This window comes from Macrobrachium rosenbergii, chromosome 51 (assembly GCF_040412425.1).
Source record: "Macrobrachium rosenbergii isolate ZJJX-2024 chromosome 51, ASM4041242v1, whole genome shotgun sequence".
Taxonomy (NCBI): Eukaryota; Metazoa; Arthropoda; class Malacostraca; order Decapoda; family Palaemonidae; genus Macrobrachium; species Macrobrachium rosenbergii.
The window spans coordinates 75509587-75524368 of record NC_089791.1 but is presented as its reverse complement, the minus strand read 5'-3'; the positions used below and the strand labels follow the sequence as shown (position 1 = coordinate 75524368).

Below are 14782 nucleotides of genomic sequence, written 5' to 3'. Positions count from 1 at the left end.
ACCAAAATTGAAGAATGACACAACTGCTGATGAACATCTCCAGGATCATCTGTTTCCGACAAAAACAAAATATGAATCCCTAGCAAAGAAAAATGTATACCAAATTTCCCTGCAGGCACACTTATTTGGCTGATGGGTTTGATCCATAATAACATACACACAGTCAAATATATATGGAAGAGGAATAATCAAGTTTATTCATCAAAAAGCTTGAACAGCCAAGTTGGGAAGAGTCTGACGAAACGTCTGAATGCGACAGTGGCTGGAAGCAAAGCGGAGCGCAGACCACCAAGTGGACGTGGCTTTTCCCACCTGCTGGTAGTTAACTACCTTGTCAATAAACCTGAATGGTCATTTCTAGTAGCAATATCCAAAGTAAAGAATGAAGGTTTGTATTATGTAGGAACAAATGGTCTTGATACATAAAGTTTACAATAAACAAAATCTTTAATCTTTCCTTGAAGGGAGGCAATGAAATGCACCAAAAAGTTTATATATACCACATATGGTTAACTTTATCACTTACACAACTGTTCTGTGTATTAATATAATTAATAACGGGACCTCATTTAAACTGGATGGTATCTAGAGATGTTTATTCAAGAAAAGTTACAAGCTTTCTTGGACTAACAGTCCTCATCATCTGGTATCTGTAGAATGACTGGGCACGTGGCCCACCTGTATTTATATGCGTATGGGGGAGGGAATTAAAGCCCTTGTTTTTTCAATTTTGTGTGCTGGCTTTCTTCAATCCTTTAATTTTCCTCCTCCTCCTGTGTAGCCCTGCCCTCGTGACCTTGACCCTTCTCTGCCTATGGACATGAAAGCTTACTAATAGAAGACCATCTGTATCCATCCTGAAGGACTGATATGACCCAAGCCTCCAGTAACTACTCCTACCATATGACCTAATGGCAAGACAGGCAATCTCCTATTCATGTCAGTGTAGGAAGATGATCATATGAAGTGACCATCTCCCTTCTCTTCCCCTCCCTTCCTGGGTGCAACTAGATGTGATGGACAGAAGGGCTGGGAAGACAACCCACCTTTCTTCAGAGGAAGGAGGCTGGGCTACTTTTCTGGGCTTTGAAAGATTAGGCATTTTCATTACTCCAGATAATAAAGGCTTTGCTAAACCTGTGGGTTTGAGCTGTGGCTGACTTCAAAACTGACAAGGGTTGAAACACAGTGTTGATGAGGTCTCAAGAATCCAACCTCCTCATCATAACTGCTGCCTCCATACAATTCTGCAGGGAATGGTGATGAGCCAACACAGAAATGTTCCTCAATGAGAGGCTACACTGAGATACTTCCCAAAAGACAGAAGCAATCATGTTACTCTTTGAGGAATGAGGTTTGCCCATTGGTTGGCAACAGCCACTGAAGAAAAATTGGGTGGTGACAGACAATGAATGAGGGGTTTTACCCCACTCACTCCCCCCATCTGCTCCACCTGTTAAACTACCTTGTTATCAAGTTCAATGTCCGATCCAGCTCACTCTGAGGGATGCTCCAATAAAAAGGCCAAAGGCTTATATTTCTGTAAGAACAAATTCCATTTTCCAACAAAATTTAAACAATTATAAAGAGTTGACTGATAGGATTCTAAATTACTGAGAAACAAGTAATAATAAAATCTAAGTTAGCCCTGCTTCAAGGTACTTGTTACCAACCTTTAAACTAGATTTCACGACTATGCAATTTTTAAAAAATGTTCAGGGCATTTCTGATGTATCACAAGAGGATATCAAACTAGTTTCCTGCAATTTGAGCACCATACTTTTCCAAAATTTTAACCTGTGAATTCCATTACCGTATTTATGTTGAATTCTCATTAAATTTATTTACTCATTTGGTAGATAAGCAGCTTCCGGTTAGAGTGTGTGTGTTGTGTGTGAGAGAGAGGGAGAGAGAGAATGTGTCACATATGGAATTACTTTGCCTGGCAAATGGGATCAAAGCATACCATTACCTGTTCTTCATTAAAGCAACATTACCTTACAAAATATTTTGAACAGCTATAAAATGCATAAGCTACAAAATTACCTACTCCCTTAAAATCATACCAGTAACTCCTAAACAAACTTACCAGATTTCACATGGCCTGGAAACATATGAGAAATTAAAGCTATGATAGTTTCTATGTTCCAAACAAACTCCATTACCTTTTGTGTCTGTGATAAGGGTGAAGAGAGGGAGGCAGAAGTCAAGTCTTTTGTAGCTGGAGGTGTGGATGGATCTCTGCTACTTATTGGTGTTGTACTAACACCACAAGAAGTACTTGAACTAGTCTTCACCTCTGCAGTGAAATCAAAGGTTTCTGCTCCAAATTCAAGACCACTAAATTGCACATCTAAGGCTGCCATGGCATCTTCTGGCATTTCCACAGCTGATAATGGTATCTGTAGAAGAGCAATTTATTTTAGGTTAATACTGTAAAAGAAAAATGCAATAAAACTACCACACATCCAATCTTGGAAAGTAACCTTACTCTCTCATCAAGTATTTTTCTTCGTCAGTTTGAGGGGGACTCTTACGTCATTTTGACAGTACAATTGTAAATTCCTGTAGAGATTATTATTTCCAAACAGAAATCTATTACAGTATTATTTTGATTATCTAGATTAATAAAGCCAAGGCCTTGTCAGATTAGGGTGAAATTCGGATAAGGGCAAGTAAAAAAAAACTCTATGGGTGTAAAACAGCAACTCCATTCCCTTATTCCACTTACCTTGTCAACACCACATGACCATAAACAACCATCACACTTTAAACTGAAACCTTTATGCAAAAGGCAATTACTTCCCTTATTTGCCCATATTTGTAACAAAATGTACTGTGTAAATAACTGGAAAAAAAAAAAATTCTTTTTCTCTATCGCCAATGATACACAGTTCTATTGGTAGTCTACCTTGTTTACCAACAGCCTACCAAGGTTTTATCACCAATCATGTATTTTTATACAGCAACTTACTTGCCAGTTGTTACCATATTGTTTTATTGCATATACCATGTATCACATGAACTACTGGCCTGGGTTTTACACTTACAGTATTCATTTGCATAAGTGAAATAGGCTTTTAAAGCAGTATTTGAGGTGAAGGTAATGTAATGAAAATCATATTTTACTTACTGAATCCACTTATACTTTTATATATCAGGTTATATTATTATCTTTATATAAAAAACTGATCATCCGCCTAGTCCAGTATAATCTACCGCGAATGAAATTTCCTCTATAAGCATAACCTAGTACAGTACAGTCGTCCCTCGCCATATCGCAAGTCACTCATCACGGTCTCACTGTATCGCAGATTTTTTAATTTAATATATGTAAATTTGTATTGCGGATTTTTTCATTGTACCATGGGATTTTGTGGTATTTATTATTTTATTTTTGTGGTAAAATAAACATTTTCTAGCCTAACATTGTTATTTTCATGACTATACATTTTTTATGATAAAAAATAATTTACTAATATGCAAATATTAATATTAATGTAAACACCAAAAATATATAGAATGCTAAATTAAAATCCCACAAAATCACAAAACAGCTTACCAATGTACACGGCAAAGAAAGTTTGGCTACGGTTTTTTTTAAATCTTCCGACATATATTGCTCAATAATGCGACATCTGGCAACTTTAAGAAAGGGGAGGAGCTTCAGTCTTCTTGTGTTTTTTGCTTGACCTCCTATAACTTTCAATCATATCCTACGATTCTGAAATCACTGATACTGAAATGCAGTTGTATGCTTTACAGTATTCGTTCAAGTTGTAATTTGCAGCGACAGTTCTGAGCAAAATAAACATTTTTTGACATAACCTACTAAGTAACCTTACACAAATGGATTTATGACACCACAATGAACGGAATGCTTGCATAATCGGAAATGCGATCTTCCATAATGAGAAAACAAGAGTTAGAAGAGAGAGAGAGAGAGAGAGAGAGAGAGAGAGAGAGAGAGAGAGAGAGAGAGAGAGTTGCCAGATGTCGCATTATTGAGCAATTTAAAAAAACTGTATCCTAATTTTCCTTGCCGAGTGTACATAAGCACCCCAGTTCAACCTCTCTCTGTCTCTCTCAGTACAGAATCTTTTGATGAAGAAAAAAAAAAAAAAAAAAAAAAATAAAACAGCAAAATTTCAATAACACTTTATATCACTTACAGAATAAACTATATTGATATATTATCGTAATATATGTATAAAAAAACCATTGTCCCAACATCTGAAACTGTTTTTACTGTAAGTGCAATTGCCGTATTTTTTCTTTCTCTGATTTACTGAACTGTGCTTCGGTACAAGTTCAGCAGTTGACTCTATGATTATCACACATTTAACAGTACACAGGAGAATATTTTGACACTGTTGATATTTCATCCCAATCACCGTAAAAATATTTAAAATCTGAATTTCACATGTAAGCAACTCAAGGTTACTGTATTTTCTCTCATCCCCAGCTTGTCAAGACTTAGTCTCGTCCCAAGCTACTGTGCTGAGACTTTCTTTATACACAGTAAACATCAATCTCTCTCTCTCTCAATGAAATATGAATTACTGTATCATAAACTTTTATGTACAAAATTCAACATAATTTCATTAATAAATCTGTTTCTTTTAGCAACTAAAAAAAATTTTATTAATTCTTTCGGTAGTAGTGAGCAGCTTCAGTCAGCTGATTCTTGGAACATAAACATTACAAATGTGTGGGACGATCGTTTTTTTATGCATATTATGATGATAACAGATCAAAATAGCAATACAGTATACTAAATGGATTCTGTAAGTAAAACAACATAATGTGTTTACATTAATATTAATATATGAAAATTAGTAAATCATTGTAACATGTACTACATACACAAGAGAATTTTTATCACTGTTGATGCTCTGCTCTGTAACTACAGAATTATGTAGGTTCAAGAGTATAGAAAGTGTTTAAGTGCACAGGAAGTGTTTATAGCAGTGTGGGAAAGGTTAATAACTGTGTGGGAAAGGTTAATAACTGTGTAGGAAAGGTTTATAAAGCCTTAAAATATATACGTGCACAGTAAATAATAAAATAAATATAAGGTTGCTACTTAGAGGATTTTTGCCTATCGCAGGGGGTTCTAGAACCTAACCCCCACGATAGATGATGGACGACTGTATAATCTATCGAAAATGAAACTGGCTCAGTAAGTAAAGCCTAGTTTAATTTTTTATTTATTTATTCAACAAGAAGAGGGGATTACAGACTACTGTATGTAGGAAAGAAAGTTAGCCTAATGCTATCTGGGATATTGAAAATACAACTTGAATGATACAGGAAATCATGTTTTGGGGACAAAATTTCAACAGTTTCATATGTGACATTCGATGATACATGAGTATACACAGTATATTTCATTTGTTTTACTTGTATTTTGATAAATTTTCATTTTTTATACAGTTTCCTTACCATAAATCACGTAAAGTATGCAACATTCACACTGTGCTGTAGACTGGGCTCTTTCAGTATGATATTTTTAAGAACATTATTTAAAAAGTTGTCATTAAGCTTATGTTCTGATCATTGATTTCTCAATTTGCCTTATCACAGAAACTGTGGGTGTGTAAAACACCATGCTTACATCGTCAGTACATAAGACGTTTTCAATTATGACATGTCCATAGCAAATTCATTTTACGAACGTTACTAAAAATTAATTAATTATATTTTCAGTTTTATTGGAATTAATGATTTTCCATTTCATCTCATATCACAAAAGCTTTACTTGTATGCACATATATGTCTCTTTACATCTACATGAGGCATTTCATCAATGTTGATGTCACTGTTTAACTTTTTTTTTTTTTTTGTAAAGTTGACACTATGATTATGACACAAATCATAATGGTAAAAAAGAGAACATTTTACCACTGTTGATATTACATTTCATCTCAAATATACCGTATCTGCCAGTACTGGCACATTTTTTATCCTTAAATGTATCAAAAAACTGCCCTAGGCCCAATGCAGCTGTATTACGGATGGGAAACACAGTGCTGAAGGTCTAGCCTACAGCAAGCATACTGGGTAGGCTCAAAAATTGTTGCTAATAATAAAACACTAAAGAACAAGTCTAATCATTACTGCAAATTGTTTACAGGCAGTCTCCAGTTATTGGTGGGGGTTCTGTTCTGACGGCGTGACGATAAGCAAAAATCGCCGATGACCGGAAATAGCTGATTTTCGGTTATCAGTGCCTCTGTTAGATATGTATCGGCGCCAATACACGATTATTGGCGCTGATAAGTGGAAATTGGGGCATGTCGGTGCCAAAAATCGCAGATTTTCATTGCTAGACAAAGAAAACATTACTTTAATCCTTGATTATCCTTTGGGTATCTTGAAAATGATGTAACCTGCATTTTTGAGTCTCTCTCTCTCTCTCTCTTACGACGAAAATCATTGTAAAGTGAAATAGTCGAAAATCATAAGAAAACATTACTTTAATCCTTGAGTATCCTTTGGGTATCTTGAAAATGACGTAACCTGCATTTTGAGTCTCTCTCTCTCTCTCTCTCATTTAGCTTAAATTAATTAATATCATTTAAGAGAGAGAGAGAGAGAGAGAGAGAGAGAGAGAGAGAGAGAGAGAGAGAGAGAGAGAGAGAGAGAGAGAGAGAGAGAGATTTCTCTTTAATCTCTTGAGGAATGTTAATCCATTTCTCTTTACTGCGACTGACAACAAAAAATTTTCTTCTTCTTTGTCTTCCAAAGATGTACTACTGTACTACCATTACTACGCATTCTTAAACAGTATGAACACACACACAAACAGTGTGCAAAGGTAAAGAGACTGAAATTAGGGCTGAACTAAGTGTCTACTTATAATATATCTATCCATTTCTTATTCTACTTTTGGGGAGAGAGAGAGAGAGAGAGAGAGAGAGAGAGAGAGAGAGAGAGAGAGAGAGAGAGAGAGAGAGAGATATCTTCTACCCTTGGTCAGAAATGTCAAGTAATTTAACATATTTGACAGTTCCACCCTCCCCCATAGCTTCAAAGCTTTGGGCAAATGACAGGGTGTGGTATTTCTTTGTTTAAAAATTGAAATAGTTTACTTTAAAAATGCATAAATGTTGTAATTACAGTATATTATTATTATTATTATTATTATTATTATTATATTATTTAAACTTATTAATATTTGACAATTAGCACTTATTATTAGGTAAGTCATTTATTTATCAAACAAATTTGTTAAAAAATTCTTGTGTTATCATTCTCTCTCTCTCTTATCTCGGAGAGAGAGAGAGAGAGAGAGAGAGAGAGAGAGAGAGAGAGAGAGAGAGAGAGAGAGAGAGAGAGAGAGAGAGAGAGAGAGAGAGAGATACTACTCATCCTCCTTTTAGTGTATGCAAAGCCCATGAGGTACAAGCTTTGTGACTGGTTAAAATCCCACCCTTCCTGCCAATAGCATGTCACCAAGGAGGGCGAGAGGGGGAGGAGGGGGTTGTTCAAGTTGTTACTGGCTACTGTCAGTCCTTCCGACCAATAGTGTATCGTCATGTAGAGATGGGGTTGCTATGAGCTCTGTTATTGGCTACTTCTAATCCCTCAAGCCAATATCGTAGCCTAGGTCAAAGCAATGAAAAAATTATCTGTCAAGGCAATTAAAAAATTATCTATCACATCTATCACACCGATGAGAGAGAGAGAGAGAGAGAGAGAGATGGTTGGCCTTACTTAAATCTCAAAAGTGTGAAATTAAGAGTGAAATTATTCACTGGATTTTAATTTAACTTTTATCGATACTTTGCTGTGGTTACCTTAATATTACTATTCTAAAACTAGTAAATCATTTTTTTATCATAAAAAATGTATTTAGTCATGAAAATAAATTAAAAAATGAAATTTTTATGATAAAATAACGTTTCACTTATACTTACCCGGTAGTTACATATAGCTGTCGTCTTTGACGCCACGGCAGTATTCAAATTTTGCGCTAGCGCTATCGTTTACAAAGGTGATCCCTCTACCCCCGCCCTCTATCGGGTATCGGGAACCGTCCAAGAACACGTCATAAGTTTTTGCCCAACTGCCCAGGTGAGGGGGGAGGGGAGGGTTATGATTATGTAACTACCGGGTAAGTATAAGTGAAACGTTATTTTATCATGAAAATTTCATTTTCACTTCTACAACTTACCCGGTAGTTACATATAGCTGATTGGCACCTTGAGGAGGTGGGGCACTGGCAGCTAATAAAATTCTTGGAATTATCTACTTGCAACAAGTTAGACATAGGTTCCTTACCTTTAAAGGTAGCTGACTCAGTGGTTACTGCCTCTGTAGTCTGCTGGCCTTTATATTGTGCCGAGAGGATATAAGGGATCCGTGTGTCGGACACAATAAAAAACAGTACCTGCCGTAGAGAACATGGCTGCGTACGGACAAGTCTGATGCCCTTGATCAGGGCGCAGTACAACGAACAACAAAACGAGGATCACCTAACATTACCATAAAACCAATACCAAGATTAAAAACTGGAAGATACTAACACATCATGTATCTCCAGGCAACCTTAAAAAACAACAACCCCACACCAAGGTGAAAATGTTAGTTAAGGAGCGGACTCCTTTTCACCCTCCCCCAACACCGTGTCAGTCGCAATAAAGGGCCCCAGCGTACTGCACTCCTTGAAAACAGTTTGCACGTCCACTAAATAATGCGATGCAAACACTGACTTGCATCTCCAAAAGGTGGACTTAACCAAGTCCTTCACAGATAAGTTTCTGCTAAAGGCTACAGAAGTCGAAACCGCTCTAATCTCGTGCGCTTTTACCTTAAGAATACTCATCTCCAAGTCAGCACACTGCTCATGAGCTTCTTTTATCAGGCTTCTCAAAAAGAAAGAAAGGGCATTCTTAGAGAGAGGCCTAGAAGGATCTCTAACCGAGCACCAGAGGTGGTCATTGGGACCTCTGAGCTTCTTCGTTCTCTGAACGTAGAACTTGAGAGCTCTCACAGGGCAGAGGTACCTTTCGGGTTCTTCGGGACCGACCAATTGGGAAAGGTCCTTAATTTCAACTCTCTTGGCCAAGGTCTAGACGGGTCCTCGTTCTTGGCTAAGAAACCAAGAGTAGACATACATACTGCCTTCCCCTTAGCAAAGCCTACTCTTTTGTCAATCGCATGTAGCTCACTTACTCTCCTGGCCGAGCCAGAGCTACAAAAAAAGAGTCTTTTCGTGAGATCCTTCAAGGAGATGTTCGCCATCGGTTCAAAGGACTGAGACCGTAACCATCTCAGCACTACGTCAAGATTCCACGCCACTGGTCTCTTCTGGTCTCTCTTTGACGTATTAAATGATCTAATCAGATCTGAAAGGTCTTGACTCAACGACACTTCAAGACCCTATGTCGAAAGACCGAAGCTAACATGGCTCTATACCCTTTAATGGTAGGTACAGCAAGCTTTTTCTCTCTGTGGAGGAACAAGAGAAAATCGGCCATCTGGGCTATAGGCGTCGAAGAAGAAGACACGCCTTCTCTTCGACACCAGGACCTAAACTGTGTCCACTTCGCCTGGTAAACATTGTCGGAGGATTCTCTTCTTGGCTTCAGCGATAGCTTCGAAGCCTCTCTTGAAAAGCCTCTCTTTCTGAGTCTCCTGACAGTCTGCAGGCGACAAGATGAAGAGCGGACAAGTTTTGGTGGAACCTCTGAAAGTGTGGCTGTCTGAGTAAATCTGGTCTCTCTGGCAGAAGTCTCGGAAAGTCTGACAGTAGGTTTAGAAGGTCCGGGAACCACTCCTGGGCGGCCAGAATGGAGCCACCAGAGTCATCCTTACGTTTCGATGGCTTGAGAACTTTGAGATTACTTGCCGCAGGATCTTGAACGGGGAAAGGCATACAGGTCCAGGTCCGACCAGTCCATGAACATTGCATCCACGAAAACCGCTTTGTTGTCTGGAACTGGAGAGCAGTAAAGGGGTAGCCGCAGTCGTTTTGTCGGTTGCAAAGAGATCTATGAGCGGACGTCCCCATATCTTCCAAAGCTCCTCGCAAACTAGGGGATGTAAAGTCCACTCGTTGGATAGGACCTGGTTCTTTCTGCTGAGAAGGTCCGCTGCTACATTTTCCTCCCCTTGAATGAATCTCGTTACTAGTCTGGTCCCGATCTCCTCCGTCCAAACTAGAAGCTCCTCGAGGTCTCGTAGAGGACCACGAGTGAGTGCCCCCTGTTTTCGAATGTATGCCAGAGCGGTCGTGTTGTCCGCCTGGACCAAGACGCATTTGCCTTCCACTTCTGTTTGAAAGGCTAACAGGGCTAAGTGAACCGCTTTTAGTTCCTTTTCGATTGATGTGCCAGTTTCTCTCTTCTCTTTGCCACTGGGTTTGAAACTTCTTTTGTCCCCATAGTCGCTCCCCAGCCCTTGTCCGAGGCGCCGGAAAAAGAGTTAGGTCTGGGTTCGGAAGCTGAAGAGGAAGACCTTGTGACAGCCTTCCTTCTGACCTCCACCAACGGAGGCACTCCTTTATCTTTTCCGAAATGGCGAATGTGAAGGAGTCCGGGAACTGTTTCCTGGGCCACTTCTCTTGCAGGTAAAACTGCAGTGGTCTCAGGTTTGCGCCCCAGTTTTACAAACTTCTCCACTGAAGTTAAGGTTCCCACGAGGCTCATCCATTCGTTCGCGGAACAAATCTTCCTCTGCAGAAAGTCGTCGATCTTCTGCAGGCATGAGGCTATCCGTTGGTTGGACAGAAAAGCCTGAAAAGTCTGAGAGTCCAGACTCACTCCCAAATAGACAATCTGCTGACTGGGAGTAAGGCAAGACTTCTTCTCGTTGATAATGAGGCCTAGAGACCGTTAATTGAAGAGTCTTTGATAGGTCCTCCAAACAGCTCTCCTCGAAGCAGCTTTGAGCAGCCAATCGTCGAGGTACATGGAAACTCGAATTCCTTCCAGGTGAAGATGTCTGGCTACTGACAACAGGATCCTTGTGAAAACTTGCGGGGCTGTCGACAGACCGAAGCAGAGGGAACGGAACTGATAAACCTGTCCCTCGAAGACGAACCTCAGGAACTTCCTTGAAGCTGGGTGTATCGGGACGTGAAAATAAGCGTCTTGGAGGTCTATCGAAACCATCCAATCCCCCTGATGTAAAGACGCCAAGACCGACTGAGTTGTCTCCATGGAGAATTTTGTCTTCTGAACGAAGACATTCAACGACTCACGTCCAGGACGGGTCTCCATCCCCTGATGCTTTAGTAACCAGGAACAGGCGATTGTAGAAACCTGGAGAAAGAGGGGCATGAAGCTGTTCTATCGCTTCCTTCTCCAGCATGGCTCGGACTTCTGAGCGAAGGGCGTCTAGTTTCGCGGAGTTGTGCGAGTACGCCTGTAAAGAAACTGGAGCCTCCACTAAAGGAGGTTTGGAAAGGAAGGGGATGGCATATCCTTCTTTTAAAACTTGGATCGTCCAAGGGTCTGCCGAGATCTGTTGCCACTCTTGCCAGAACCTTTGCAGTCTGGCTCCTACAGCTGAATGGAGGACAAAAGGTTCATTTCTTCTCAGGGGCCGTCGAGGTTCTAGGCGTGGCTTTGCCTTTTCCTCTGGCCCTGCCAAAAACACGTTTAGAGGGTCTTCCTTTATACTGTCCATACGAGAAAGCGGGGGACGAAACACCGCGCACAGAAGCGGTAGAAAGCACAGGTCTCTTCGCTTTCTTGGCAGACTGCGACAAAAGATCCTGGGTTGACTTCTGGGCTAAAGCCTGGGAAATTGCAGCAACTAACTCTTGCGGAAATAGATGAGCCTTGTTTAAAGGAGAAAACAAGAGAGCCGACTTCTGGCTTGAAGAAACACCTTTTGCTAGGAAGGAGCACCAAAGTTGCCTCTTTTTGAGAACCCCTGTCGTAAATAAAGAGGCCAGTTCTACTGCACCGTCGCAGATGCCCCTATCCATGCAATCCACTACTCCTACCACATCATCCAAGAGCTCGGAAGGAAGATTAAAATCCTTAATCTTCCTGGCTAAGGCCCTGTCGCCCAGTCCAGGAAGCTCACAATTTCAAGAGTCCGAAATACGCTCTTGAAAACTTGATCCAGTTCGGAGGACGTAAAAAGACCTTGCCAGAATTAAGTGCGGTCCTCCTACTGGCATCCATGAGACTGGAGAAGTCCCCCTGTGCGGAGGCAGCCACACCCAGGGAAAACATTTCCCCAGTCTCATACCAACTCCGTTACGGAAGGAACGAGCGAGGAGGGGAAGACAGAAGACGTTCTTTCCAATTTCCCTCTTCTCGGCCAGCCAAGCATCCATCTTCTTAAGGCCTTTCTTCGCCGAGACGGACAGGACAAGTTTGGTAAAGTCCGAAGAAGAAACAGAAGCCTTGTCCCTCTTGTACTGGGACCCAGGAGACGGAGGAGCCGCAGGCGAGAACGAATCAGGAAGTTCTCAATAAAGAACTTCAAGAGCTTCTTGTAGGAAGAGAGTTGCGGAGACTTCTCCTCCTTACACTGCTCCTCTAAGCCCCGAGAGGAGATCGTCAGAAATTGGGGATAAGTCCAGCTGGACAACATCATCATCCAAGTCTCCTTGAACTGAGACTTGAGTTACTGTGAGCGGGGGCTGGCAGGCTAGTGACATATTCTTGCTGTGTCACCGAAAGAGTTTGAGCCTGTTGAGGAGCCATCGGAGGCGCCAAAGGAGGCGCAGTTGATACTGGCAACCGAAGGTGGCGCCAAAGCGGAGCCGTCGTTACCACAACGACAGGAGGCGTCAATGAAGGCGCAGCGGCGCTACGGAGCGGCAGACATAGTTGTCGAGGCGGCGCCGCTGGTATCACAGGAGGCGCCAAAGGAGGCGCAATCGGCACAGCAGCCAAAGGTGGCGCCAACGAGGCGCAGCGGTGGCGCTACCGGGGCGACAGAACGAGGAGTTGAGGTGGCGCCGCTGGCATCGTAGGAGGAGCCAAAGAAGAGACTTGATTTTTAGACAAAAGTTGTAAAATCGAGTCCAAACGGGCGTTAATTCCGTCAATCACAAGCTGTTGAGGTTCATCGAATGCTGGAGCAGGCGCCACAGGAACAGGAGCCACAGGAGTCGCTGGCGCCAAAGGAGCAGGCCTCTCAGATGTAATCGTCTGATAGGGAGGATCCGCCGATAACGAATGAGACGAGTCCGACGTAAGAAAGCCTCTCGGTTCTGCCTAAAAGCTACAGGAGGGGAAGGATCCTCCAGAAGAGCCTTCTTCTTAGGAATCTTCAATGGAAAGCAGACGAGACCTCTTCAAAGGTCTAGAAGAGTCGAAAACGCCAACCTCTAGGTGGGGAGGAACTCCAACTGGATCCACTCGACACTCTCCGCTCCTCACCTTTTCGGTGGTGAGGGCCAGCAGCCTGGGAAGCGGCAACAGGACTGCTTGAGGGGGCAACTACTCGGGAGCAGGTCCCACTCACCTCCTTTCGGCTTCGGCATGCCTTCTCCTGGAACCTGGGAGCCTGACAGGGGCCTAGACCTGGGAGCGTGAATGGGCCGAGAAGCTACCTCCTCCACAACACTTACACAAGGCACAACACTCGCATTATCACTGCGGTCTACTAACCGCTGCAAATTGTCCCCCATTTTCTGCATGGAAGACATAAACGCATTAAGGACTGACACGGTATCAGGATTGGGAGAAACGGTGTCCGGGGTAGGTAAAACTACAGGAACTACAGGGGGAGCAGGGATAATAGGATTTACAAAAACCTCTTGACTACCTCCTGACCTCGAAGACCTAGAAGAGGCCTTCCTAATCCTATCTCTTTCTAGCTTCTTCATGTACTTCCCCAAAGCACTCCAGTCAGACAAAGTTAGAAGTTCACACTCGTTACAAGTCAAATCAGCAGAACATTTTTGCCCCCTGCATGAAAAGCACGAAGTGTGCGGATCTAGACTAAGCTTAACAAGCCTGGTTTTGCAGCCTTTGCTGCAAAACCGGATACCACTAGAACCAGAATCAGACATACTAGTCTAACTAATAATAACTCTCAAGCAATAACTAGCGCCAGCAAAAAAAAAAAAAAAACAACAAACCGAGTACTTCACCAAAAAAGGAATTAGAAGTTCGAATTGTTGAGAAATACTACCAGCAGCAGAACCGTATTACGGTTCGCACGGCAAAAAACTAATGACGTGTTCTTGGGGCGGTTCCCGATACCCGATAGAGGGCGGGGTAGAGGATCACCTTTTGTAACAGCGAAGCGCTAGCGCGAAATTTGAATACTGCCGTGACGTCAAAGACGACAGCTATATGTAACTACCGGGTAAGTTGTATAAGTGAAATCAGTAATTAGTGAAGACTGCTCTATGAAAAAATCTGCGAATATGAATTTTCTTTCATCGTATGCGTTGGACCGAGTCATCCAAAATATTACCGTCAAGAATCATAAGAAAACTTTGCTTTTAATCCTTTGGGTGTCTTGAAAACAAAGAATCCTGCATTTTTATTACAGGCAGTCCCCAGTTATCGGCGGAGTTCCGCTCTCGACAGTGTGACGACAACCGAAAATCACCGCTAACCGAAAATCGGCGATAATAGCACTGGTCCCTGGTTAGCGGCGCCGATAACCGGTGATCAGCGCCGATAACCGGTTATCAGCGCTGATAACTGGTTATCAGCAACGAAAATCTGGTTATCGTCGTCGCTAGACAAGCATGGTAAAACCGGATCGCCGGTAACCGAGGCTGCCGATAACCGGGGACTGCTGTAACTTCTTTGTTTATACCCCCGCCCCCACCCCCTTCTCTCCCCTCCTTGCA

At 41.9% G+C, this 14782-nt stretch overlaps 1 protein-coding gene across 4 annotated transcripts in view; it reads right to left on the bottom strand.

Annotated features, from left to right (window-relative positions):
- lig (lingerer) overlaps positions 1-14782 on the bottom strand; it is a 409731-nt gene that overhangs the window by 216725 nt on the left and 178224 nt on the right. For all 4 annotated transcript variants that reach the window (XM_067095720.1, XM_067095719.1, XM_067095721.1 and 1 more), the window contains one exon: positions 2166-2402. In XM_067095720.1, the coding sequence (XP_066951821.1) occupies positions 2166-2402 (237 nt within the window). The remainder of the gene's footprint in view (positions 1-2165; positions 2403-14782) is intronic.